Source organism: Prosopis cineraria, unplaced genomic scaffold (genome assembly GCF_029017545.1).
Source record: "Prosopis cineraria cultivar Desert tree isolate PC_DT_omini unplaced genomic scaffold, ASM2901754v1 PC3, whole genome shotgun sequence".
Classification (NCBI taxonomy): domain Eukaryota; kingdom Viridiplantae; phylum Streptophyta; class Magnoliopsida; order Fabales; family Fabaceae; genus Prosopis; species Prosopis cineraria.
In genome coordinates, this window is record NW_026555334.1 from 45,998,297 (window position 1) to 46,025,004 (window position 26,708).

The 26,708-nt window shown below is 32.6% G+C and overlaps 2 protein-coding genes, 1 long non-coding RNA gene and 1 pseudogene across 3 annotated transcripts; 3 read left to right on the forward strand and 1 right to left on the reverse strand.

Moving 5' to 3' along the window:
• Positions 1-1,918: 1,918 nt before the first annotated feature.
• Positions 1,919-4,573, forward strand: LOC129306917 (uncharacterized). The gene is made up of 2 exons (XR_008592274.1): positions 1,919-2,304; positions 4,032-4,573. It is a non-coding gene; the product is annotated as an uncharacterized LOC129306917 (long non-coding RNA).
• Positions 4,574-5,691: 1,118 nt separating this feature from the next.
• On the reverse strand, positions 5,692-8,600 carry LOC129306691 (uncharacterized; annotated as a pseudogene).
• Positions 8,601-12,764: 4,164 nt separating this feature from the next.
• On the forward strand, positions 12,765-17,764 carry LOC129304667 (inactive glucose-6-phosphate 1-dehydrogenase 4, chloroplastic). The gene is made up of 13 exons (XM_054944399.1): positions 12,765-12,954; positions 13,184-13,762; positions 13,988-14,243; positions 14,460-14,638; positions 15,320-15,414; positions 15,757-15,871; positions 15,980-16,185; positions 16,298-16,406; positions 16,484-16,521; positions 16,632-16,752; positions 16,827-17,029; positions 17,129-17,329; positions 17,414-17,764. Exons 2-13 carry the CDS (start codon positions 13,652-13,654, stop codon positions 17,652-17,654), a joined length of 1,875 nt encoding a protein of 624 aa, XP_054800374.1. The 5' UTR covers positions 12,765-12,954; positions 13,184-13,651; the 3' UTR covers positions 17,655-17,764.
• Positions 17,765-20,551: 2,787 nt separating this feature from the next.
• Positions 20,552-21,453, forward strand: LOC129304542 (uncharacterized). The gene is made up of 2 exons (XM_054944226.1): positions 20,552-20,686; positions 20,844-21,453. Coding segments are annotated over exons 1-2 (438 nt in total). The 5' UTR covers positions 20,552-20,685; the 3' UTR covers positions 21,281-21,453.
• Positions 21,454-26,708: the final 5,255 nt, after the last annotated feature.

Here is a 26,708-nt window from a genome sequence, read left to right on the forward strand (position 1 = left end):
TTATAAATTTATTTGTACTATCATGATATCAAATTAAGTTGTTAATTTGAAAATAAATGAGTGAGTAATTAATTGTGGCTAATAAGATTGAGGCTATGCACTACAATTAGCGCACCCATGTGTTGCGACGAGCTTCCTCTGTGACGTGTGTAAAGATGCCATCCACCACAATTCACTGCAAAAAAATGATAGCACCAATGCTATCAAATCACAACATTAGGTGCATATGCACACGTGCAACCTCAATTTCAACAAAACCATAAGGGAGGCAAATATAGCATATAATCATTAAATACTCCCTTTGCACAATTCCAAAATAATCATTAACTTACTTGTACTAGTATTAAGCCTTAATTCACTTTATCAGCACATACACAGAGCTAAGGCACTAAATACAAATATCAACCACAAATAACATGCATTGGTACAAGTAAACTCAAAAAAACATGACCTAAATTAGCAACGCATCATCAGTGAATTACACATATACATAAAGGAAAGTAAGAGGCCCACATTAAGAATGTAGATTCCCAAGCTTCTTGAGCTTTTTCTCTATCTTCATCAAAATTAGTGCTTACAAAATGTTAAACAGGGTGAGCATAATTATCTAATAACCAAGAAAAGCTCTAAATCACACACATGCAAGTCAAATTAATTAAGGCATATAAAGTGGGCAGTTAAAAATCCAAAACAAAGACATATAGTACAATATCACATCCCATGATGTCATAAATGCATGATCAAATACTTTTTATCTCTTCCATATATTGTTGGCCAAATATGTAAGTTGACAATTCAATAGGATTGAGTCCATGTAGATGGATTAATCCAAACTCACCAATCATATGGAGTCACTTGGCCAAAGATGCATCTCTCAATATTAGACTATGAATTCCTCCAATTTTCGAATCCATTAGGGTGTAGCATGTTTCACCATTTACCAATTCAGGAAAAAGGTTAAGGGCAAGGTCTATGCGACCTACACTTACATCTATTGTTAGGTGAAATTTAGAAAGACCCGACCCAAGAAACTAAATTATTGGAGCCACCTATGATGTTGGTTATATAAGATTTCATGTGAAAAATTATATACTACTCCTCTTAAGGTACCTTCCCGCCCAAACCATGGTTATACCATCATGCACAATGCATCTACTATACATTTTCATAACTCATAACATAATGCAATTATTCAAGAATGCATATAACAATATAGTTAAATTATCACAAGCATGCATATAAAACTTCACCATTTCATAATACAATCATTCACAATATATAGCATTTCTAATAAAATTTGCTTTAATGAAAAATTTGAAAAAGCCACACTTTCATATGTTTTCTAAAACAATAAAATGAGTTTATACTTTAATAAATCACATTAATCATACTCACAAAAGAATCTAAATTAATCTAACAGGCAATAGTACAAGTTAAAGATCCTTCAGTTATTTCAAACCTTTAATAATTTAAAGGTTATCTCACAAAACGTTTGCTTCCCAAGCTTAAATTGAACTCCAAACAGTGTGATAAGTGCAAAACTACAATTAGCTACATTACTAAATATCAACTTAAATGACATCTAAAACTTTGAGACTCACTTTTATTACTTCAACTTCCCAATCACTAGTTCAAAATTATAACTAAGCAGTTTATTAACTCTCAATAATTTTATTGCTATTATAAAAATAACCTTTTACACTTATATTTTACGTCAATTAAAACAGAACAGGTGTTAAAAATAAGGTAGATTATAAATAAATTAAAATTTTAAAAGATTTTTTACGCCGATTATGATTATAACACGAGTAAAAAGTATAACTAATGGCATTTTTATAAAAGACTTTTCACACCTGTTATAATTTTAACCGGTGTACAAAGATAGATAAAAATTAACCCGCTTCAAATTTCAGAAATTTCTCATGACGGTCTTTCATCTTCTCTCCTAGTGTTCTTATTGTCGTGAGGGTTCGGTCCCTCTCCTTGTGAGAGTTCTAGTCTCTCGGCTCTTCTTGGCCTGTCACTCGCTTATTGTAGTTTGATTGTGGCACTTGCTCTTGCTTAAATCGACAAAGGCTCTCACTTTTAGTTCAGATTCAGATCTCAACGTTCACGGCTTTATTTTTAGATTTCATAGTTCAACGCCCCAACCGCTCAGCTTTCACAGCTTTATTTTCTTGCTGCGCGTCATTTTCTCTTCTTTGCATTCTCGTTCATCTCTGCTTAGATTCAGATCTTTAGTCTCCTTCATCCGTCGGCGTCATCCTCTGTTCTGATTTCTACCAGGAAAGCTGGTCCTGTAAGGTATTTTTTGAGTTTTTTTTTCAGCCTCCTTCATTTAGCCTTTTTCGAGTTATTCCGTCCTCTGTTCTGATTTCTATCGTGGATTTAAGGTCTTCAATTGAATATATAAATAACTAGCTTGCCACCTTGAACTACTTAGTTGGGTATTATCTGATATGATGTTAAAATGAATAGCTGTATTAATATTGATATTAATTCAGGCGAATTCCTTTATGCTCAATTCTGGAAAAATTATTTAGGTATTGATGGATGAATGTATTCTATCCTATAAATTGACTGCATCTATTATTTCTTATTTCAGAATACTTTCTCCCAAAATTACTCAGAATTGCTGTTGTAATGTTGTGTTATTACTTTCATGTAATTGCAGCATTGGTTTTCCTGTTGCCTACAGTTTAATTAGTGTCTATATGCACTTGTATGTATGTGTGGTCAAGTATTATTAATTTAGAGTTTTGTAATGATCCATTTGATTCTTCCACATCATCTATTGCATTGGGTGTCTCATATTCTGCATAAATCTAATTTATAATAATCAATTTGATGCTATGGAACTTTTGGTTTCTATGAATGCACGTTCTAAATTGAGAAAAGTTAAAAAGTGTTAGTCTATTTGTGCCGTTGATAAGCTAATAAGCTAAGCAAGTTTGGGTTTGGACTCAAGATTAATTATGATTTATTCAGATATATATTTTTTGAATTGAATTTATCAACAAATTCATTACTCTGTCTACTTTATGTGTCACGCTTATCACTCTTTCACATGCATAGAAATTCCCTCTCATTCCAAACAAATCTCAATGATTCTGTAGTGCAGCACTGTAAACCTTTTTTTTGAACGAAGCAGCACTGTAAACCTTAAGATTTATGTTTGTAGTTCTATTTTTGATATGGACTCTGATTTTGATCTTTGCTAGAATTTTTGAATTAATTTAAATATCATTTTTATGGCAATTAATTTATGTGTTCATGTTCATATTGTGTGCAAATGAGGGTACGCCGTTTTAGTTTGTGAATCAAGCTTATGATTCCAACACTTTATAAGCCTAGTTTCTCTAGTCTGTAATGTCTCCTTGAGTATATATAAATACTTTTACCTAAGTATAGATAATATCATTCAGTCTTGAAAGAGCTTGAAGTGTTGGAAGATCCCTTCAGAAAGTAGCGATGGTGCATAAGAAAATTGATATGGCTAAAATAAAGACTTGAAGCCACTATGACAGAGCTGCCAGAAAATGGTACAAAAATTTATGAGCAACAAATTTTATTTTCTTTTTTCTTTTTGTAAAGTATTTGTTGTCAGAAAATGAAAAAACAATCAAAAGGGAATCTGAATTCTGGAATTGAATGATAGGAGAAATAGTATAGAGAAGCCTTAGAGTTAAAGCTTTTAGTTTCTAAAAGTTTATTACATGTTTCCAATGATCGTGTTGGGTTAGTCTCCAAGAAAATTATGTAATGGTCTGGCTAAAATGATTGCATTAGCAAGGGACTGATAAATGAATTAGAAATTAGACATAACTAAACACCTCTTCCAAGCAATGATATAGTTTGGTAAATAAGACATGTTATTCATGAGCCAATGATACGGTTTACTATATACTTTTGATTTTATATTGATATTTGATTATTCAATCTTTATTTGAATGCTGGGGGATTTTTTTTTTTTTCTCTTTCTCCTCCTACCTTTGAAGGTTTAATGACATTTTTTGGATAAAATAATGCAGCTGAGCTCTAGTCCTGAAGTGAAAGATGAGGTGGATATGTTCAATTCTTTACTAGCATCTGTGTTTTGATCAGGTGGTGGGTTGCATACGCCTTTAAGATATATACCAATAATCAAGATCATACAAGGAAGATAATATGCTGAAATTTTAAAAAATCAAGCCGATCTTTACCTTTTAGGAAGCCCGCCTTCCTAAACTCTCTCTCACTTTTTGTCAATTTATTTTGATTATGTACATCAAACAACTGCACACTCCGAGGTATCTTTCCTACACGTCATCTTTTTGTAGTTGCTAAGAACGATTTTAAGTCTTCCAAACTCGCCTTTATACCTTCAGCTAGTGCATTATTTGAGAAGTGGACATCCAAATTACAGGTTTGTTTGCACAGCTTGAGGGACTTTGAAGAGATAGAAGTCATTTATTTCTTCTCGTCTTTCTGGAGTGAATATTAGTAAACCATCCAAACTCATGTAATAATTTAACTGCTTTCATATTGTATTTTGAATATTATTAAAATTATGTAATGGTCAAAATTTATGTAATTTGTTATTTATTATGAGAACTATTAGTATATATATGATGATAAAAAATGACATTTTTTAGATTGGAGGTAATTTAAATAATCTCCAATCCAAAAAATGCCTCTTTTTTTTTATAAAAAAAATTGCAAAGTTTATTTTCTACACCAATGTAGATAGTTCCTTTTTTATATCAATTATTGAACTGGTGTAGAAAGTTCACTTTCTAAAACCAATGTAAAAGGCTTTTTTTAATTGGTGTAAAAGTATTTATTGTAGTAGTGCATTTAGTTTCCATTAGCTTAAATAATTTCAAATAATAAATTTGTGGGCTAATTTACTAATGCTCTGTATGGTGGTTAGCGACTGTCATCTAGTATTTTGTTGTATCTGGAATTGGGTGCGCCTGTCTGTGTTTGTTTTCCTCTTATTATTTTATTCGTCTATGTATCTATTTGTTCAACTCAATATTTCCCCCTTCTGATTGAAATTATTATTTGTTCCGCAATTGACCTCTTGTTTAAATGGTCTACATAATGGCGTCTTTGTTCACTAAATGAATGTTATTGCTCATCATTTCACACTCGTTCTATTGATCCTGTATATATTGAATGAACTTACGGTTCATCATGTCACTTTCTAGCCTTCCAGTACCATTTATATTTCCAGCCATGGATGGAATTTTTCCCATATAGTCTATTGTCGTGGAGAGGGAGAACAATCAAATTAAATTTAACAATTTAAATTTGATAATTTGTAAAAATATAAATGGGTTTGTTATTAAAATCTAACCTAATGGTAAACTGCAGCGAAGATATAGTGGGGAGAAATGCATTGACTGCATTGGCAACATCATGTAATTGGGAGCTAGAAGGATTTTCTTTCAACTTTGGGACAAATTAGCTTCCTATTATCTCCGTCCTTTTCAACTTCTATAAAGTTTCCCTTGGATAACATTATATAAGTGATAACATTGGAACAAAAAGGTTTTCCTTTCAATCTCGGATCAATTTGCTTCTTATTATCCCCGTCTCTTTCAAATTTTATGCCGTCCCCCACCCAAATTGGCTGCTAGTTCTACCCCACCATTCAATAATATGATTCATTCATCCATAAAAAATGCGACATAGGAATAACAGCTGTAAGGAAAATGAACACTTATTCACGATGTAAAAATGGACGGAGCATTGTCTAGACAAATTATTGGAACGTTGAGCAACATTAGCCATGGAAGCAAATGCCCCTCCTACATCTGTCATTTTCCTTAAACGGTTTAAATTTAAATATATCTTCGGTGCAAGTACATTCATCCCACTTTCAGAATGTTGCTAACATGCGGAAACAAGTACCTCTAACAAGGAAGAAATGAATTGCATTTGAGTATCTTCATCTATTGTCAAGAAGAGAGGGACATGAACACAGAGGGATTTGATGCCGTTCTGTTCGGCGAAGCGCAGGGAATGGTAGTAAACATAATTGCTACAAACCTGCCTGCATCATCAGATGTCATAACATCATAACCTTTCTTTGCCAATTCCTTGCTGATCTCCTCTACTGGAAGGCAAGTCTGCATGAAGTTTAACTCAAAATCATTTGGCACCTTTCTATGTAAGAAAAATAATACGTATTGCTTACAAAAGGGGAGCAGATTTAACTACTTGCAGCTTCAGCCAGGACAATGATGGAACGAGAGTATAAATTCATTAACAAAAATGCATAAGAAAAATCATATTATCTGATCTACCTGGCGTGTTCGTGAAATTCCACCATCTGATGGAACAATTGGGACTTTCTGCAACAGATAAAAAGTAGAAAATTTAGTGAACAACAACATAATCAAACAATATCCGTTTGAAAGACTTAACGAAAGCCAATTAAACATGTGTCCCAAATTTTCCGAACTAACTTGGGGCTTCCATCCCATTTCATCGGGGCAACGAAAATTAGCCTCATTGACAGCTTGGTGCTCTACAGCAAACCTCGTTGCACCACTGTTGACCCCTAAATGCAGCTGAATTACCAAAATCATATATAGTCAGAAAATGAGATGCCGGGGTTTAGTAATACAAATGCATTCACATGACTAGAGATTCAAATAACTGGATATAATCGAGGGAAGATTCCGATCAACTGGGTATTTTCTTCATTACCTTAAAGAATTCTTCTATCTATGAGATGATATTTTGGCCCTCAAACTTCCACGGCTATTCTTCTTTAGTCTGGCCAAAGAAGTTTTATTTTACCAAAAGTACTAAAAAGGGAAGTCTTGTACAAATTTGGTTATATTTCCGTACTTAAATTTTAAAAGAAACTTCAATTACAGAGTTCAGCGACCTTTAATCAAAGTCAAGTCATCAACTATTCACCTTTTATGGAAATGTTTTGTACATTGCATGAATCAGTTCCTTAGTGGGGAAAAAAAAAATCTAGTAGAGCAGAGGCAGCGACTGCATGGAACCTCTGTGACAAGGTCAACCCTACTTACTTTAAAGGCAATACAAGGTTCCTATACTTCTATTGTCCAGGATTGATCAGTTTACCATGTTAGAATTTAGAGGACGTCTTAGTCACACTTTTTCACCAGATGACATAATTACCATTTATTAGAACCATGTTCAATGGGAAATCAGTTGATAAGTTTAAATATGTATTCTCTTTTATTTATTATAGGACACTTTCAATCATTTCACATATTTCAAAAAAAGTTAGTTTTTTTATATAATAAAAAAGTGAGATTCACTCTCATTTTTAACTTTGATTTTAAATAATAATACAACTACATTAAATACATTTATACTAATCAATAAGGGATAAAATTGAAAAAAGTGGTTTAATTATTATAAGGTGTCATATATATTTTGAACAAAAAATTATTCCTAAAAGGTGTCTTATAAATAGGATCGGTGAAAGTATATGGTTACATAAATGAAAACTCAAGAAAAGTGAATCAATAAATATAACTGTAATTCTGTAACTTTATACAGGGAACTTACCCAAATAATTCTTTGGGAATTTGAAGATTCAGAGTTCTTGGCACTAATGGCAGATTGCAAGGTCTGGTACAAGGCAACAAGTGCCCCTTGACCAGCAGTATCAAGAATGATGCAGCTCCCAATATTTAAACCTTTCGGCAAACCTTTCTTCTTCATATACTCGATCAAATTATTTACAATGGTCTCTGTTGGATTCTCTGAGACCCCATGGAATTTTTTAAAACCTGTTATGTTGACTGTTGCTGGTGGTGGAGGACACTCAGACCCCATTTGCTAATATATGTGAAGACGTAGTATTTATAGCTCCAAGTACAAAAGAGTTATCAGATATCTGCACCAAATAATTAGATATTTTCTGTTAGTAAGGGACAGAATTGAACAGTTTGTTGCCTATTGGGTACCTTAGAAATCACATCATAGTTCTTAATAACCCCCATCAATGATCTGTTTTTTAAATGCTACGAAGACATTGGGTCTATATAGAAATTCTCCTTCAAGTTATGTGCTCTTCATCATGTTAGAACGACATCTAATAAACATTGATTAAATTGAACGAGTGGAAATTATCCCTCATAAATCAGTAACCATAGCAGAGAATCCTGTCTCACGAAAATTGTACAAAAAGGATGATTGTATTTCAAAACACAGATAAAGACACATTCGAGAGGATTCAAGAATTTTCAGGATAAAAGAGACAGAAAACACCAGCGATTAATTTATACTGAATTACGCAGTTAGCCATGATAAACCCAGAGCAGAGATCAAAAAGCCATCAAACTTAAGCTGAGCCAACTCAGGAATGATCAAACATCCCCCCCCCCCAATTATAACTAAGCATGTTTTGTGAGAATATAGAAACGAACTCGAGAGCCCTTTTGCTTACCAGTAATCTTCAATGAGAGAGATGACACATCCACCAGTAAGCCGATTAACTGGTGAGGATTCCGATCAGATTTAGAAAGTGAGAGAGGAAGACAATAGAAAATAAAAATGCCAATGCAGGTCACTTTCAAACAACGAAGTACGGCATCATAATGGACTACTGTGCCATTTTTTATTTCGAATGCATAACTAGCTATTTCTTATTGTCATTTTTCAGAAAGCGGGCATTTAATAATGAGTGGCCTAAATCTCATAACAGACGGTGGATTAGCATATTCATTAGGCTCCTTGATCCCATTCTTATCTCGTTCAAAGCTTCAGGGACCCTCTTCACATAATGATTAGAAAAAACAAAAACGATGAACAGCGTAAATGATTCCTTTTCTTGCTTTATAACGTTTCTACGAAGAAGCCATCATCACGAAATTAAGCATAGGAATATAAAAATGTTGACTTTACCCTCCTATTGTGCTGATTATGTTTTCGGTTTGCAGGAGACTACTTTTTCAAATAGAGCGTCAAAACTAGCCTCCCCCTTGTAATAATCCAGAGCCACAAGTTTTGGCAATTTATTTTGAAAAATAAAATGCTTGATCTCGTATTTTGATTGTGTTTTTTTTTTTAAATTTTGTATGATTCTATTTTATTGTTTTCAATTCTTTTAATTTGATCCATCTCTAATATTAATCTTTATAATTTTAAAAATGCATATAATGACTATGAGATGTTCTGTTATAAGTTACAAGTCATTTTAGACTTCCCTTACAGAGCAACATTCAATGACACTTTTCCTGTTTTATCCTTAATGCAATATTGCACTGCTAATTAAATTCTGAAACAAATTAGAAGCAAATTAAGTTTTGATAAAATTTATAATACTTTTACATATTTACGAACTTGTGTGTAGCAATTTCAAAATGACAAATATAAGAGAGTTAGTGGCATTATTAAATTGCCAAGTGATTAGTAGCTGTGAAATAACACTGAACCATCAGTCCGGACGTGGGGAAAACCGGAACATGCAGTAATTACGATAAATAGATAGTTTCTTGTACGATGCACATGTTAGGATTAAAAAATTTAAAATAAATATCATCATTAATATTAATGTCAACACATTGGATATAATTAAATTTTTTTAAAAAAAATTTATTCAATCATTTTTCTCTTTAAATATTTTATTTGTACATATATATTGTCTTTATTTCTCGAGCTTATGGTAAAAAAATTGCATAAAAAATACATGTTGTTAGAGTGCTTAAAGAATATTAGCAAAAAAAAAATTTAGAATTTTCAATAACTCCTCATTTTCCGTTACACAAAATAATTAGGCACTGGTTTATGAATTATGACATAAATTTCATTTTCATAAATATGGATATAAAAAAGAATTTAAAGGGATCCCTCTTTCTTTTTAAAAAATTGTATTATATTCTTTTGTATTTTTTCATTCCTATTCTTCTTTTTTTTATGTGCAAAATAAAAGGGTTATCAAAAAGATATCTCTACGACTCAAGTTTTGCGTGTTTGGAGTATTTAAGTAGTTGTCACATTATCTTAGTAGCGAAGAATGTATGGTGAAACATGTAGAGTTTGAAGGGCTAAGACCACGAGATAAAGATTGATAATTCAAATAAAACTTAAACTTTTTTATTTTCTTTTTTCCTTCTTATGGATAATGTTTGTGGATAATAGTTGATTAGAGTTTATTGACATTGACGATAACGAATAAGGAAAGTGCATGAAAAATAGGAAAAAAATTAAATCTAATTTATCACGAAAATTGAAAAGACATGGAAAAATACAACAAATGCATAAGGATAATCGGATGGAGTTAATGCTAACGATTAAGAAAATTTAAAAATGAGATTGTTCTTAAATCAATACTTCTGTGAAAAGTAGATTGAAAATACATGAAAAATAAGAAAATAGGTTAAATCTCAATTATCAAGAAAATTGAAAAGGTATGGGAAAGTACAACGAATGAAGAAGGATAACATATGAAATTGATACTAACAATCGAGGAAATTTAAAAATAGGACTGCTCTCAAATCAATGATCCTGTGAAAATAGACTGAAAATACATAAAAAATAAGAAAATAAATTAAATTTCATTAATGAATTAAGAGAAATTTTCATATTAACATTAGCCTGAAATCTATTAACCAATAAGAGTCAATTTTTTTAAAAATGAAACTGCTCTTGAATCAATGCTCCCATAAAAATAGACTAAAAATATATGAAAAATAAAAAAATAAATTAAATCTCATTAATAAATTAAGAAAAATTTTCACATTAATATTAGCCTAAAATTTATTTAACTAATGAGAGTTATTTTTTTTTCCAATCAAATTGAAGCTACAAGATATATATATATATATATATATATGATGATCATCAAATTGTAAGGTTACTTTTTCAGATGATGACATTAAAATTCTAAAACAATAAATTTATGATGATTAGATCCTTAATACAAAAATTTAAAAAATATTTATAAATGTTAATTTAATCAGTTATAAATTTAAGAATTTTAACTACATATAAAATATTTAAATTTTAAATATAAATCTAAGATTGCAGTTGAGATTTTTGTTTACAATTATTTAAATAAGTATTTGCAATTTATTTTTAAAAACATTTTGCTAAAAATTTAATTGTCATAAACTCCCTATCATGGGCCTTTATTATCATGTGAGAATTACAGTTAGGTCCCACACAAGAGAATTAATTACTATAAGGTCTATTAACAACTGAATTAAACTACATTGATTGTGGGACTTTAATATCATTCTCCCTATTATCATCTCCCCTTATTTTTTGTTACCCTCACTGATTTCAAATATAGATCCACGTATTAAAGTAAAGCTCTTGAGGGTGTTTTCTTAAGAATGATTTTGGTTGGGAGTTTTGGAGGGGAAGGGAGCATTTGGTTAAAAAACTTTGGAGACTTCCCTTCTTCCCATATTGCTTCTCTCCATTTTGAGGATTTATTGGAGGGGAGCCAAAATTTATGATTAATTTACTTTTTTTTTTGGTATTTGTTTGAGCCTTCTTCCTATATACTCGAGCTAGTCATGTCTCAACATCTGCGTCAGTCTTGTACCCTCTTCTTTCTTATTCTTTGTATGTGTAACTCTATTTCAGTATTACCTGTGCATTATATAGTCATGCGAGCACCTTCAGCTTTCCCATGCCTTCTTCCAATTCTATGTTTCATCATTTTCAATGTCCTTTAGACCATGTTTGATATGATAGAAGAGTTTTTAATGAAATTGAAATCGGAATCGAAATCGGAATTGAAATTGGAATAGAATTGGATTTAAAAGTGTGTTTGGTATGATGATGGAATCCTGATATAATTTTAATAAAATATAAGTACTTAAAATAAGAAAAGACTAAAGTGTCCTTTTTAAAATTAAAAAAAATTATATTGGAGGAGAGAGAAGGGGCAAATTGGAGAAAGGGAACCATGAAATTGGATTCCATGATGCATATGATGAAATTGGATTCTGCCAAATTTCGTTGAATTTTGATTCCAAAGAATCATAATTATTACATACCAAACACACATGTTAACAGATTCCATGTCCAATTTCATTTCTTTCTCCATAATTCCAAGCTACCAAACGGGGCCTTAGAGTCTCAAGTACTGTGATTGCTTTTCAAATTTCTATTGTAATGATGAATTGATTTTTGATTATTAGAATAAGCCATTTTTCTCATACTAATGAAAAATTAAAATATTAAAATTTAATTGAGAATTTAAAAATAAAATAATTCAATTCTAAAATAAAAAAATTGTGTAGAATTGACATGACAATTAAGGTGCAAAATTATCTTAACTATGCAATATGGGTCAAGGTTTAAAATTATTTTTCACAATGAATAATTAAAGAAAATAAAACTTAAATGTAAGGATGTAATAGCAAATTAGTTGATACTTCCCATCTCCTCCCAAACCAAATAAGAAATCATTAAAAACCCTTCTTTTTCTCCAATAAAACCAAATAAAGTAATATGAAAACCCTCCTTTCCTTCTGAAACAAACATAGCCTAAAGGGAGATTTACATGTTTATCTTTTTTTTTATTAACAAGAAGGTGAAGATGTAATTTTGACAATTGAACATGTTGGGGTTCAATTTATTATTAATTTGTTGAATTAAGATGTTCCTAGTGTACATTTTTTAATAATATGAAATGAAGCCCATAGTTTTGTTAAAAAAAAAAAAAGAAATGAAGCCCATAGAAGCAAATAAACATTAGGATGGCTGATGGGATAAGATGGAAGAAAAGCATTTGTGATGGCGGTTAACATTAGGCACGCGGGAACATGACAGCCGATGTAATTTGGTTGCCCCTGGCAGGACGAGACGTGATGATAGGAAGAGTCTCATCAGCTCGACGTTAACTGTATGATGTATCACCGTCTGGGTTCGGTAGTCTACATATGGTTGGGAAGCAATTCATAGACGGAGAAGAGAAGACGTACGACTTCATTTCATAACGAATCATGCTCATCATGGAAGGTAAGTTCTGGCCCAAAACACTCCATCTAGCCATTTAGCCTCATTTCCCAGAGAGCCATGAATGGGGGCCGCTGCCATGGGCTTTCAAGTCTTCACATTCAAGAAACCCACTCATTAACACACAGCATTACAGTCACTCCTTTTTAAAAAAAAAAAAAAATTTGAAATATAAAACAGCACATCACCAAGAGTATAATTTTTCTTTTTCCTTTTTTTTTTAAAAAAGCAGGGGCTTACAGTGCGAGAACTCGACTAGAAAGCATGGAAGTGGAACTGGGTTTCCTTGTTGTGGAATGAGATGTACTAGCCTACTGGGTACTACCAGTCACCAAAGCGACGTCGTTTTAGCGCTCAGCAGTAGCACTTGGTTTTGACAGGGTCACAGGGCGGATGGCAGGGCAAATGGATTCTATATTGCTACTGTCCTGTGCAGAGTGACAGAGGATCCTTGTTCCTCCGAGAGACCCCTGCAAAAGCAGTGCGGAGTGCAAGGTTTGCTATTGTACATAATCATGCTGTAGATCTCCATCAACGAAACTTCCAGCCCTACGGTCCATAGTCTGGCTCCGGAAAAACGCTGTTTCTCCTTCTCCCGGGACCAGGAACTGCGATTGCAACCTTCTTCCATTTTAGGTCTTAGAATTGACGTTCCAAGTCTTAACCGAGAGGTTCCGAACGCTCGACAACTAATTGAAAAATGTCGGCCGTGTCTTTTTCTTCTTCCCCGGCAACTTGCTCAGAATCTTCAATCTCTAGACCAAAACATGCTTGCTCCGATGGTCTCAGAATCACCGTCCGTAGCTGTCCGGTGAGTTGATTCACTGGCTACATGTTGCTTGTCTTAGTAGCAAAATAAACTTTCTTGCTTGTTAGTCATTTGGTGTGCTTGAAAATTTGAAGCTCGATGTTAAAAAATGAAGTAATTCAAGAAATGGAAGATAGTTCTTCCTGATGCCTTTGTTTCTAAATGTTGGTGATTTGTCAGATATTGGTTCTAGCAGTGAATTACATTGTTTGTTCTCGTTTGTTGCAGGCTGCAGCAAGCTACTTTCGTGGTCGTGTTAGACTAAATGGTGGAGAGACGAACGTCTGCCGAGCATTTCATGGTTTGAAATTATGGCTTGAGAGGTTGAATTTTAATCTACAGAGTGAAAAATGTCGACTAGCTAAGGAGTCTAAGAGATCGAGAAGTCAAAATAGAAGTCGGCTGACGAATAATCTGGAAACAGGTTTATCAAATGAAAATAGGCCAACTTCCGCTTCGTGCTCAAACCTTGATGTTTCTGATGGTTAGCCTTTACCAATTTTGAGAGTTCTCTTACTATTCCACAGCACTTTTCGTCTCATAATTTGCTTGGAAACTTAATTTATTCAGTCTAAGCGGAAATAAAATAAGAAAAAAACCGTAAAAAAAATAAAACAAAATGATCATTACCAGAACTGCTTATACAGCATACGTGAACATTGAAGTTTTTCAACCTACCTTCAGCATAATGTTTCTGCAGATAGGGTCACGTCTAATGAATCTCCACCTTCGCCACATACAAGTTCCCCCAGTACTCCCACTGATGATAGTAGAGCACCCTTACTTTGCATTGCTGTTATAGGAGCTACTGGTGAGCTAGCAAAGGGGAAAATTTTTCCTGCATTATTTGCTCTGTACTATAGTGGCTTCCTTCCTGAGGTACAGCTAGTTTTATTTATTTTTTAACTTGACAGATCTCACTTGTTATACATGTTTGTTTTTTTTTTTTTTTTTGAGCAGAATTGTTATACATGTTTGTTAAAAGCTCACTTTATATATTGATATGTGATAACATGATGTTTTACACTGGGCAGATTCACTTACAGAAATACCTTTTTGTCATAATTTGTTTTCTCACCTCAATCTCATTAATATGAATTTGTCATGTTATGGGGTTCTTGGCCTTCTGGTAGGATGTATTTTCCAGATTAACATTTCCCCCTATAGTAACTGATTAGTTAGTTACTCCCTTTGTTAAAAAATGTTAGGCATTTTTTGGGAGAATTGTATGTTTAAAAATGTTAGGCATTTTTAGTATTTCAAGGTATAATTATTACCTTTTTTTTTTCAAAAATACCTCTATTGAATAAATCACTTCATATTTATTTGAGGATGAAATACTTTATTAAATAGGGATAAATATGGACAGATAGGGTTAATTTGAAGACAAATAACTAATTTATTGGGGGTGAATTCAATTAAAAATGCCTTATAATTTTTAACGGAGGGAGTAGAATTTAAGAATTATCGTGAAGATGGGTTGCATGGTGTGGCACTTTCATCTTTACCTATTCTAAAAATTTCAAATACTTTGTTGGATTGGCATTCCTGAGTGTGCAGAATGTTGCTATCTTCGGATACTCAAGGAAGAACATGACTGACAAAGACCTACAATCCATTATAGCTTCGACACTAACATGTCGGGTTGATCATCAGTATGTTACCCTTACCACTTATCCAAATTATTTCTTTCTGTCTTCTGTGCCGGTGTGCCCTGTTTCCAATTAGAGAAAGAAATCATTAGCATTTTATCTTAATCAACCAACTTGAGAAACTTACTGCTTCCTCGTGGTTTGTGGTTATCCACTCCCAACTTATAGCTCAAAATCTCTTGAAACGTTGACTTGTCATTTGAACATTTGTATTAGCTTAATCAACCATTTTCTCAGTCGCAATCATGAAAGAATAATGTCCATTTCCGCTCATGTGCATTTTTACATTATGGGTCTAAAATCTATGATTTTTCTGTTAATGTAAATGCAAATAAAAAATTTCAGAGAGAATTGTGGGGATAAAATGGATGCTTTCCTCAGTAGAACATACTACATCAATGGAGCTTTTGACAACAAACATGGGATGTCCAAGTTGGATGCTCGTATGACGCAGATTGAGGTAATTTTGAACTAATTTCATCAGTGTGTGGTGAATTCGAATTTCTTCTCCGAATCATTCTTGTCCAGCTCGTATGCCTGATGCTGTAGCAGCTTATTGTGGACACAGGAGGGAAGCAAAGCAAACAGGATCTTTTACCTTTCTGTGCCACAGGAAGCACTTCTGGATGTTGCATCGTGTCTTGCTAGCTGTGCTCAGACCCAGAAGGGCTGGAATCGTGTTATAATTGAAAAACCATTTGGATTCGATGAACTCTCTTCTCATAGGCTGACACAATCTCTACTTTCCAAGTTTCAGGAAAAGCAATTATACAGGTGTAATGTTTATACATGCATTCCTCCATCTCCTTCTCTGTCTAACACATCAGCTTGTGTGCACACAGAATTACCGATGCATAATTTATGAGTGACATCATTCTGTTGGCAGGATTGATCATCTTTTAGGGAGGAATCTTATTGAAAACCTCACGGTGCTAAGGTTTTCAAATCTAGTCTTTGAGCCATTGTGGAGCCGTGCGTATATACATAATGTGCAGGTAACTCTTTTGAAGTTTGATCTGGATGGTTCCTTGTTGCAAAGTTCTGCTAGTAATGTCATATTGCTTCGTCGCAGGTCATTTTATCAGAGGATTTGACCACGCAGCCTGGAAGGTAAGGTTTGAGTAAATTTAAGGAGCTATTGTGCGTGCTAATATGGGTGATGAGCTTTTCCACCACAGGCTAGCTGCTCATGCATGACATGAACAAAATGGCCTGTGCAGGTATTTTGGAAATTATGGGATTATTCGTGACATTGTTCACAGTCATGTACTTCAAACAATAGCATTGCTTGCCATGGAACCACCTGTAAGCCTTGACGGAGAAGATATTCGAAATGAAAAGGTACAGTACAAAAATTACTTTCACACTCAAAACCCTGAAGCATTTAATGGTGTTGGTAACGAGGTACTTTCCAGGTCAAGGTTTTGAGATCTATTCGCAAATTAGAACCAAAAGATGTCATCCTTGGGCAGTATAAAGCTAGTAGTGAAAACCATGTCGATGTATCCTTTAATCGTCTGACACCTACATATTTTGCTGCTGCATTTTACATTGACAATGCACGATGGGATGGTGTGCCATTTTTGGTCAAAACGGGCTTAGGACTCATCAAACATCAGTAAATATCATTATATTTTCTGTTGAATATTATATTTAATAGAAATATCAGCATGTATTTCGGTATGTATGCTCACCCGGGTTGGAAACTATAATGCAGAATGGAGATACGAATCCAGTTTCATCATGTCCCAGGGAATATTTACCACGGGTGCGTCGGGCACAACATTGAGCGTGCCACAAATGAACTAATTCTTCGTGATGTGCCAGACGAAGCAATCCTGGTTAGAGTTAACAACAAGATTCCTGGATTGGGGTTGAAACTGGACTCTTCCGAATTGAATTTGCTTTACAAGGACAAGTAAGGACCTGAAAAATGTTGCAGTAATTGTTGCATCATGCCGCTTGATTGTAATGCATGTGTGAATGTTGTGAGTTGCGACAGGTATAAATCAATGGAGGTACCTGACAGATACGAGCATCTTCTGCTAGATGTGATTGATGGGGATAACCATGTATTTATGAGAAGCGATGAAGTGGACGCCGCGTGGAACATTCTGAGTAAGATTTTGAATGAGATAGACAGAGAAAATATACCAGTGGAGTTGTACGAGGTCGGTGGTCGTGGTCCAGTTGGAGCATACTACCTGTGGGCAAACCATGGTGTGCCATGGCCAGGGGAATAGCATGTTGATTTCGTACCTATTTTTTTACTGCAAACCCCTGTTTTTTTGTCTTTAGTTGTATAACTTGGACTACAGCAAATAAATGAGATTAAAAAAGCTAAACCAAATAAGGACTGTTGACTTGCCAGGCTTCGTGATTCGGAGTCAAGATTGCCATGTTCTGCCTGTGCCGCCTGCTGCGTGGTTACCTTTGGGCCATTCTCATTAAATGTCTGTCAAGATGGTTGGGTGGTGGTGGTTGTTGTTTTTTTGGGGTGTGGTTGGCGCTTGTGCAAAAATTGAAAACATTTGGGCAATCGGACATTCTTGCATATTAGGACTTAGGAGTACCTTTGACCTTTCAATCAATATTTATTTTGATTTTTAAAGTGGCATTAAAAACTTTTAAACTCGACTGTAGACATATAATTTTTCACGAGGATGCTTTCCTCTCCTGGATGAACTTGTTTCATTTTCTAACTGACACTCGCAAGTTTATCTTTGCAATGAGTTATTATTCGCCTCGCCTTTACAACATTTTTATCTTTGCCATCTTGAAATGCTTCACTGTGTCGATATATGTACATTTTAGATCTAGTCATATTATTTGTAAATCATAATTAGTAAAATATTTAAATGAGTATAATTCTTGAGAAGCTCTTCCATACAGTATCACTATATCAGACTAGATAAATATATAGTTGTAATAAAAAAAAAAACATATCACGTTGCCAAAATGTAAAAATATTATCTTTTTTCTTTCACATGCTGCTCAATATACTTCCCACTTCCCTACTTTTTTGAGTCAAGTCTTCCCAGTACAAATTAAAAAATGATTTACAGGCCACTCAAGTGTTAAAAGAATGATCTTCAGAGACTTGGGTTTGGTCGCACTTGGCCATGAACCGGCCCCATCCAAAAGTGGCCCCCACTAATACTAAAGAAACTACAGATTCACGACAAGTGAACAATAGATATTGGAGGGAGAGAGAAACATTTGATGTTTTCTTAATTGAAAATTCGAGATGCCATCGGTAATTAGACTTTAAACTACACACATTTTTAAAAAGAAAAAAATATATCTGCAAATTCTTACAATTTTATTTAATTTTGAATAAGGTTTTTATAATTTATTTTATTTTAATTGAACCCTTATAATTTGATTTATTATGTATTTTAATCCTTAAAGGTTAAAATTAATAATGAATTAAAAAAATACTCTTGAAGTTTATAGAAAATTTAATTTAATACTTTTAGTCACAATTGAAAAAAGAAAATTTGATTCAATACACTATTCACACTTTATTAATTTTTTATTAAAATTCTTTATGTATAGAAAATACTTCCTCCAGTGTGCATTATAAGTCCATTTCTAGAACGTATACCTAATCCACAATATTGGTCATTGATAGATGAAGACTTCCCATTTTAAAATAAAATTCTGAAAATGCCCATCCCACTTTACTATTAGTAATCAACTTTTTTGTAAAGTATTGTGAGAGATAATTACTTAAAAAATAATATTATATTATTTGAATTATTTTTTAATTTTTTATTTGAGGGTGAGTTTTAAAATTTTATTTGTAATTATTCTTTATATTGTTGTTGTATTGATATTGGTGAAGTTGATAGATATAATTTATAAATAAGACCGGAGGTTATATAAATTTTGAGTAATAAAAATTATGTAATTTATTCTAAAGTTATCTAATCATTTAATAAAAATATAAAAGTTCTTAATTTTAGTTTTTCAAGAAAAAAATATAAGGACTTTAACTTTTTAGAGATTAAAATATTCAATTAATTAAATTATATGAACTTAATTAAAATAAAATAAATTATAAAAATTTATTTTAAAATTGAGTAAAGTTACAGAGACCTGTAGATATATCTTTTTTAAAAAAAATTGAAAAAAGATCATCATTAACATGTATATACAATTATACATGTGAAATGTGGCGCCAGCATTAATTAAGAGAAAATATGCTCGGTGTGATAGGGACATTTCCAACCACTCTGTACTGTTTGAGACGCTTCATAAATTTAATTTGATTTGTTTTAATTTAATAAGGTTTGGATTTGATTTACAAGTAGGCATTTAATGAAATGTTTTTTGAAAAATTTATCAAGAAAGAAAAAGAAAGTTCAAAATTAATTTATGATATTACCTCTTGCCTATCTTTAAATAACTACTACTATACTTCCTTTGATTTTATTTATAAAATATAAAAAAAAACTTACTTCTATTTATAAGTCACGTCATTAAATTTATATTATAATTTTTTTTACTCTTCATTAAATATTGAAGAGAGAAAATATATTATTAAAAATATATATATTTAATAGGGGTAGAATTAAAAATTTATTAAATTTTAAAATAGAGTTAATGAGTTTTAAATTTTTTTTAATATTAATAAAATATATTAAAAATAATTTATAAATAAGATCATTTCATTCATGCAATCTTTCAGATGTATTAAAAGTAGTATATTTTTTACTTTCTTCTTCTAACTTAATTTGAAAGAATTTAAATTTATAATCAAATTTACTAAATATAATTTTTCCTCTTATCAAGTTAAATAACAAGTCTATTTTTAAGATTGGATATTTATTTTTTATTGCTAATTCATTAAGTTTTTTATAATTTATAATTAATTTTAATTTTTTTCTTTTTTTTATTATGTTTAACTATAAGGGTATATAAATTAGTTATTAAAGATTTTATATTTATTTTGATATTTCGTGTTTATATAAGACCCTCATCATTTTGGACTTGACACATTTGGGTGAGTGGAGACATGACGCCATGAGCTGACGCAAATATGATGCTTCTTTTCTTTTTTGGATAACACAAATATAATGGTTTCACATCGAGCGGGAGTTGGCACTAAGCTCAATTACAATGATGCCCCTAGCTTGAGCGACCCTCTGGCGTCAGCAATGGGCATTATCATCAACCCACGGCCCGGTTTTTAGCAAATAACTCACGCGGATTGACCCGGCTTGCGGGTCAATTAACAGTGTTTTGTTAAGCAAACTCGCCAATTAAACCAGTAATCATCATATCCCCATTCAGTGACTCTGATATTTTTCAGTTCTTCAGTTCCTGTCATATATTCGCTCCTTATGAAATTCTATCCTTTCTCTTGGTCTCTTTGAATTTAACTTTCTTACTCAGTCAGTCTGTCTTTTTTCTCTCAAAATTTGCAGTGCAGGAAGCTGAATATATCGTGATGGACGGAGAGAGGATGAAAAGGAAACTAGAGAATGAGGAAGAAGAAAGCGAAGAGGAAAAGCTGGAGAAGTTCTATGCGTTGATAAGAAGCACAAAGGACGCACATGATCGCCTGGCTAACGCTAAAGACAACAAATCAGATAAGAAGGATGATTTTACAGAGAGGGGTAAGGGTGTCTGGAAGCCTGCGTTTCAACCAGAGGATTTCACTGATGATTACCAGCAAGCCTTCCGATGCACTCATCAGTCATCAAACCAATCTGCTCCTTCTCCTTCTGGTTCTACAAAGCACGATGACGTTGTGCAAGTGGCCGATGAACAACCGCCTCGGGCCACCGCTACGGCACCGCCGCTGCAAATGGGAGATGATGAGAGAGCAAATGACCGTTTAGACCTAAACCTTTCCTTATAATTATACTCTATCTATATATTATACGCGTGGTTTATTGAGAGGGTGAATTTGCTTAATCACCATATTATTATCTATGCATTATTACTCCAAGTTATTTATATACGTTCTTATAATTAAACTGGGCTGTAGTACTGAACTTGATCTACTTGTTGACGCTGATACGTGATTTTGCAGAAAACTATATAGCTCTGACTCAGTCGTCGTCTAAAAATACGGAACAATATCTATAAACATACAAGTTTCAATTATACTGGGAGGACATATAACCTCGTATCTCTTGAAGCCCTTGACTTAATCAACCCCGCCCTCGCCGATTTACTATATATCCATTAAGTCCCTAACAAGAGGCAGTGAAAATCCAGGTCTCTTGAGATTTTACTGCCCTTTGTTTTGTTTGTTTCCGCTCGTATATGTATGGTATATATAGTACTTGAAACGAATAATGCGTTTGCTATTATCGGAATGTCTGGCCTGGGAATCGCAGTTCTGGTTTAGTCAAATTGGGGGGGGGGGTGTCTTGTCTCCGAGAGCGGTGGTTTCTGATAAAAATGACAAAGATGAGGGGCCACCAAGGGCAACCTATATAAAATGCGCGTCCTCTCTATCACGTTCCCTGCGCCGTCAATTGAAGACAGAATGTCTTCAGTTGCATTATCTTTCCTTTGAATTTGAAAACTTTGTACCTTTTTCTCTGTAGTTCTCATCGGTTAACAACTTCACACTTACTGGGCTCAAAAAATGACTTGGAGAGTCATTATGATCCGCTTAGGAGTACCTTAGCTCATCTACATCTATGATCTTAAAAGCAGCAATGTTGAGGTATGCCTCATTAGCTGTCAACATTAACGTTTAATTGCTGTTATTTATAAATTAGATTCATTTTAAAATAAATTGATAGAGTTTGTTTTCTGTCAATGTTTGCTTCCTAATTTTTAACCAGCTAGTGATTTAGTGGAATGTTAGTAGTTAGCAGTATAGTTACTAATTTAACGGGATATTAGCAGATTTTTTATTATTTTTTATCATGATTTGACATATTTAATATTCAATTGTAGACTCAGTAAAATACATCTTCCCATAATATTTTTCTTGCTTTTTTTTTTTCACTCTTTATTCGACAGTCATTTTCGTTTTTCTTCCCCCCTAAAGTCTTCAAGCAACCCGCCTGTAAAAAGATCAAAAGTTTTATATGGAATAATTATGAAAGACTTGTCCCTTTCTATTTTTGCAACTTTATTGACTCCTGGCTTTTTATTTTAAAAATTTATACTTAGCGGTACTTGTATTAATTTCTTATGCTTAGAGGTAATTCACCTTTTTTTTAAGCCAAAAGAGGTAATTAACTTATATAATAATTCCTTTTATATATATTATATATATATATATACACACACCTTTGCAGAACTTGATCCTCTGGGGCACCAAATATGAGGCTAGGAGCACGAGAGCTAGGAATTTTTCTTGGTGGGGACTCTTCTCTCACGTCTTCCCTAGTCTATATATAGAAATCAAGATGGTAGAACTTAAATTACTATCCATAGACAATGTTTAGCAACACACAATAAGAGTAATGAAAAACATTACATTGGAGCCTATGAAGGAGATGGTCCAAGAACAAACAAATTAAACATGGTAAATATGGACCCTTCGCTTGCCAGGTTAGGTTAGGTTTGATGTTGATAGATTCATAGATCAGAGAGGCTTGGACCACGCATGAAAGCTTGGTTCGTGATGGTAATGACTCAATGAGATTTGATCAAGGAATTTACCAATAAACTCGGCTATTTTCCTGCTATTTCCCATATAAAAGCATTTTTATCAATTGATCAATTTCCCTCCCGTACCATTCTGAACCAAATAAGTGGTTTTTTTAAAAACACCTTCCCCTTTCCCTCCTTTTCCATCTCTTAAACTAAACACGGCCTAAAAATTCTCCAAACAAAATCGGAAAGGCCAGTGGACTTGTATGACTGGGTGTCTCTATATATCATAATTGAATGGAATGCAAAGTAGCTAATGGCATGCATGCAAAGCCGTGACTTTTTGCAGCCTTCATCACTAATAGTTTTTGATAATAACAAATATAATTACCATTCAAAATATACTTTTTATAATGGTAAAAGTTTTTTACTGTTAAAAATTTATTTTTATTAATAATGACAAAAGATATTGCCAGGAGATTTTTTTTTTGCAAAAAAAAAGGACCATCTAATGCCATGTGTGAACCTCCTCATATCATATCATCTATCAACATTTGCAGTTTTTCATGTCACATCGTTAGCACATCACTCCATGACACCTTGCTACATGTGCACCTCCTCACGTCATGTCATCAACAATTAACTCCACATCACTCTGCTACATGTGCACTTCTTCATGATACATCGCCAACACACACCACATGTACATCACATATCACATGTCACATATTTATTACAAAATTTGTCAAAGATAAGATTTAATCTTTTGACCTTTATTCCTTGAGCCTTAAATCTATTTTTGTTGTCAATTAAATTAAAATATATTTATAATTATTATAAATAAAATTAAATATATGTTATTTAACTACGTGCGTGAGGACACACAAATATCAAATAAGGCATTATTAAAGATATATATTATCTTTATTTTCAATTATTAAGGTGGTAACATAATTTATATGACTATATATATATAATTTAATAAAATATTTTTTTAGCAGCACATATTTTTTTTAGGAAAATGAATTTAAAATGAAATGGATTTGAAAATGTTAAATAATTTTCTTATAAAAATTTTAACCAATTTTTATTTTTTTTAAATAAAAATAATTAATTTTAAGTTTATCTATAAATGTGTATTATATTTCTTTATGTTAAATATATTTATTTTTTTAAAAAAATAATAAATAAATTATTACACATTTATATTCTCCCTAGTTAAATGTTTTCCCTTCTTTTATTAAAGATAAATTTTGTTCTATAAATTTTCAATTACCATAAAACATTATTTTAATAAAAGAATTAATTTTAACCATATAAATTTTGTTAACAGTCATTTAAAAAAAATTAATGAACATTTGTGACTTTTCTAATTATTCTCTATCTCATAACAAGAAGATAGATTTGAATAATTTTTTATATCCTTCTCAGTAATAATATGATGTAAAAATTTCATTAGTAACTTTCTTTTTCATAACAATGAAAATTTAAAACCTAAATGCTAGATAGAATCATAAGACATTTTTGTCAAAAATCAATTAGATCACAATAGACAAAGTAGACGCTATATGTATACTAGATCAAAAAATCTGCAATACTATACATCTTGTGATATCAATACAACTTTAACTTTCAAATGTCATTTATGTATTTGTATATAATTATTTATCTATAACCTAGCTTGATTATAGTTGAAAGTAATCATCCATATCAAGATTTTAATTATACCATATTAAAATAATAGCTTAATACGATCAATCTTAAAAAAGATGAGCTATATACATCTAAAAAAGATTATGTATAATACGATATATCTTCATTATTATTTCTTTTATTTCTTGATCTTATATATTATTAATTTCTCTCATTCTATATATAAGAAAATTTAATTTCATAAATATCTTTTGAATTATTTTATTTAATTTTAAAATAATTCACAAGAAATTTTTTTAATAATAATTTTATAAATTGTTTTATATAATTTAAAATTATATTTAATATTTTTTAAAAAAATACTTTTAATGACGACAAATGAGGCAAAAAAAATAATTATATAAATTATTTTTAATTTTTAAAATATTTTTTTATAAAATTACTTTTAATAGTGATAAAAGTTATTTTTAATGACAATTGTAAAAAGTTACTGTTAAAAGTGAACTTTTAAAAATAATTTTTTGTTGTCACCTTTAAAAGTTGTCATCCAAAGTGATATTTTTTTTTTTTGCAGTGAATTTCAATAATGAAGAACATCAGTGATAAAATTATCATGTAATTGTTGAATACAGTTTCCCCATTAGATGAAATGTCTAAGATAATGTTTCTAAGTTATTTTCATTTATTTTCTATGTCAGATATGAAATGAAGCGGGAACAGGCAACGTGGTATGAGATGTTCAGGATAGGATGCTTGATTCGGTGGGATATAACATAAGACAAGCATAATTACACAAGAGGGATGCTGTGGCAGCAATCCGATTTTGATGATCCACACTAAAACAGCGTTTCACCATGCGTGGCTGCGAGCCTTTTCGTGTTTCTCTCGACACAAGTAGCGCATAGAGGGAACAATAACACTCGTACTTCAGCTGTTTTTTGAGAAATATTCCACCATCCTATTAAAATTGACGTGTCAGTTCTTTTTCTACAAGGGATGATGAGCCATCACAAGAGGGAGAGAGGAAACGGACAAGAAAAGCACAGAGCAGAAGTTAAACAATCATCAATATATATAAATGACGCGCACGACGTCAAGAAGCAGCTGGCCAGGGGAAGAGCTAAGGACGAGTTAGTTGGCCATCACATGCCAAACAACTTCATCATTGATTCCGCTACCATCACATTCATTGCGCGTTCTCTTGTGTTTTGAGCATATTCTTGATTCAAACATTGCTTCGGCTCTTCAGGAATTGCCTTGGCTCGAGACCTCCTTCGTTCACGAAAGTAAACATGGGCTGCCTGAGAAAGTAGTACAGCCCAAATGTGCTCATCTTAATAACCCATGGAATTTGACCGAGGCTAGACCCAACCCAGAAAACAGAAATGACAAAATCTCATCACTACAGAAGGAACTGCTCAAGATTCACCTCTCTTTTCACAATCCATGCACGTGTCCCGTCCACGATATTGGATGAGGACACGCAGGTGAATGAGGCCCTCTGCAATTATCCTGTTTCATTAGATTAGTCAATTTACTTGTGAAAGACGCGCTCTTCTTGGATCACATGTCTGCTTTTGACCATGATTTAACTTAATTCTCTCGTGACTCCAGCTGGCTACATTACTTTCGAAAATTAAATAACCATCGGGGGGGGGGCCCTTTTTGGATGCCGGCCAGGCCCAAAGAGTAAAAGTTCACTTGATTTTGGCATATATGTCATATTTAATCAAAACAGCACTCTGATGACCTCTTACGCTGAATTTCGGGAGCAGAGAAATTGTATGGATAAGCTTCTTCGTGTCTAACTCTAACATCATCAATATTGATGCGGAATGGAGAGCATGAAGGATGAGTCAAGTAATCAGCCAATGGGCACCGTTTGTTGTAGTTGCTGACAAATAAGCATGGCTTGAAACTAATTGGTTGCTTCAAAACACCGAATACAACGAAAGCTGCTGCCAAAGTAGGAATTGCGTAAACACTAAAACCGAAACTCTTACCATATCTCCACAGTCTACGCTCCCTAAACTCGCGCCCTTGCATCATATTGTTAATTAACCATTTTTCCTCTC

What these genes read in the sequence shown, in the direction of transcription:
- LOC129304667 (XM_054944399.1), top strand. Translation starts at nt 13,652, where the DNA reads ATGTCGGCCGTGTCTTTTTCTTCTTCCCCGGCAACTTGCTCAGAATCT. An exon ending in CGTATATACATAATGTGCAG is followed by an intron (nt 16,407 to 16,483) that starts GTAACTCTTTTG and finishes GCTTCGTCGCAG; the next exon opens with GTCATTTTATCAGAGGATTT. An exon ending in TTGACCACGCAGCCTGGAAG is followed by an intron (nt 16,522 to 16,631) that starts GTAAGGTTTGAG and finishes TGGCCTGTGCAG; the next exon opens with GTATTTTGGAAATTATGGGA.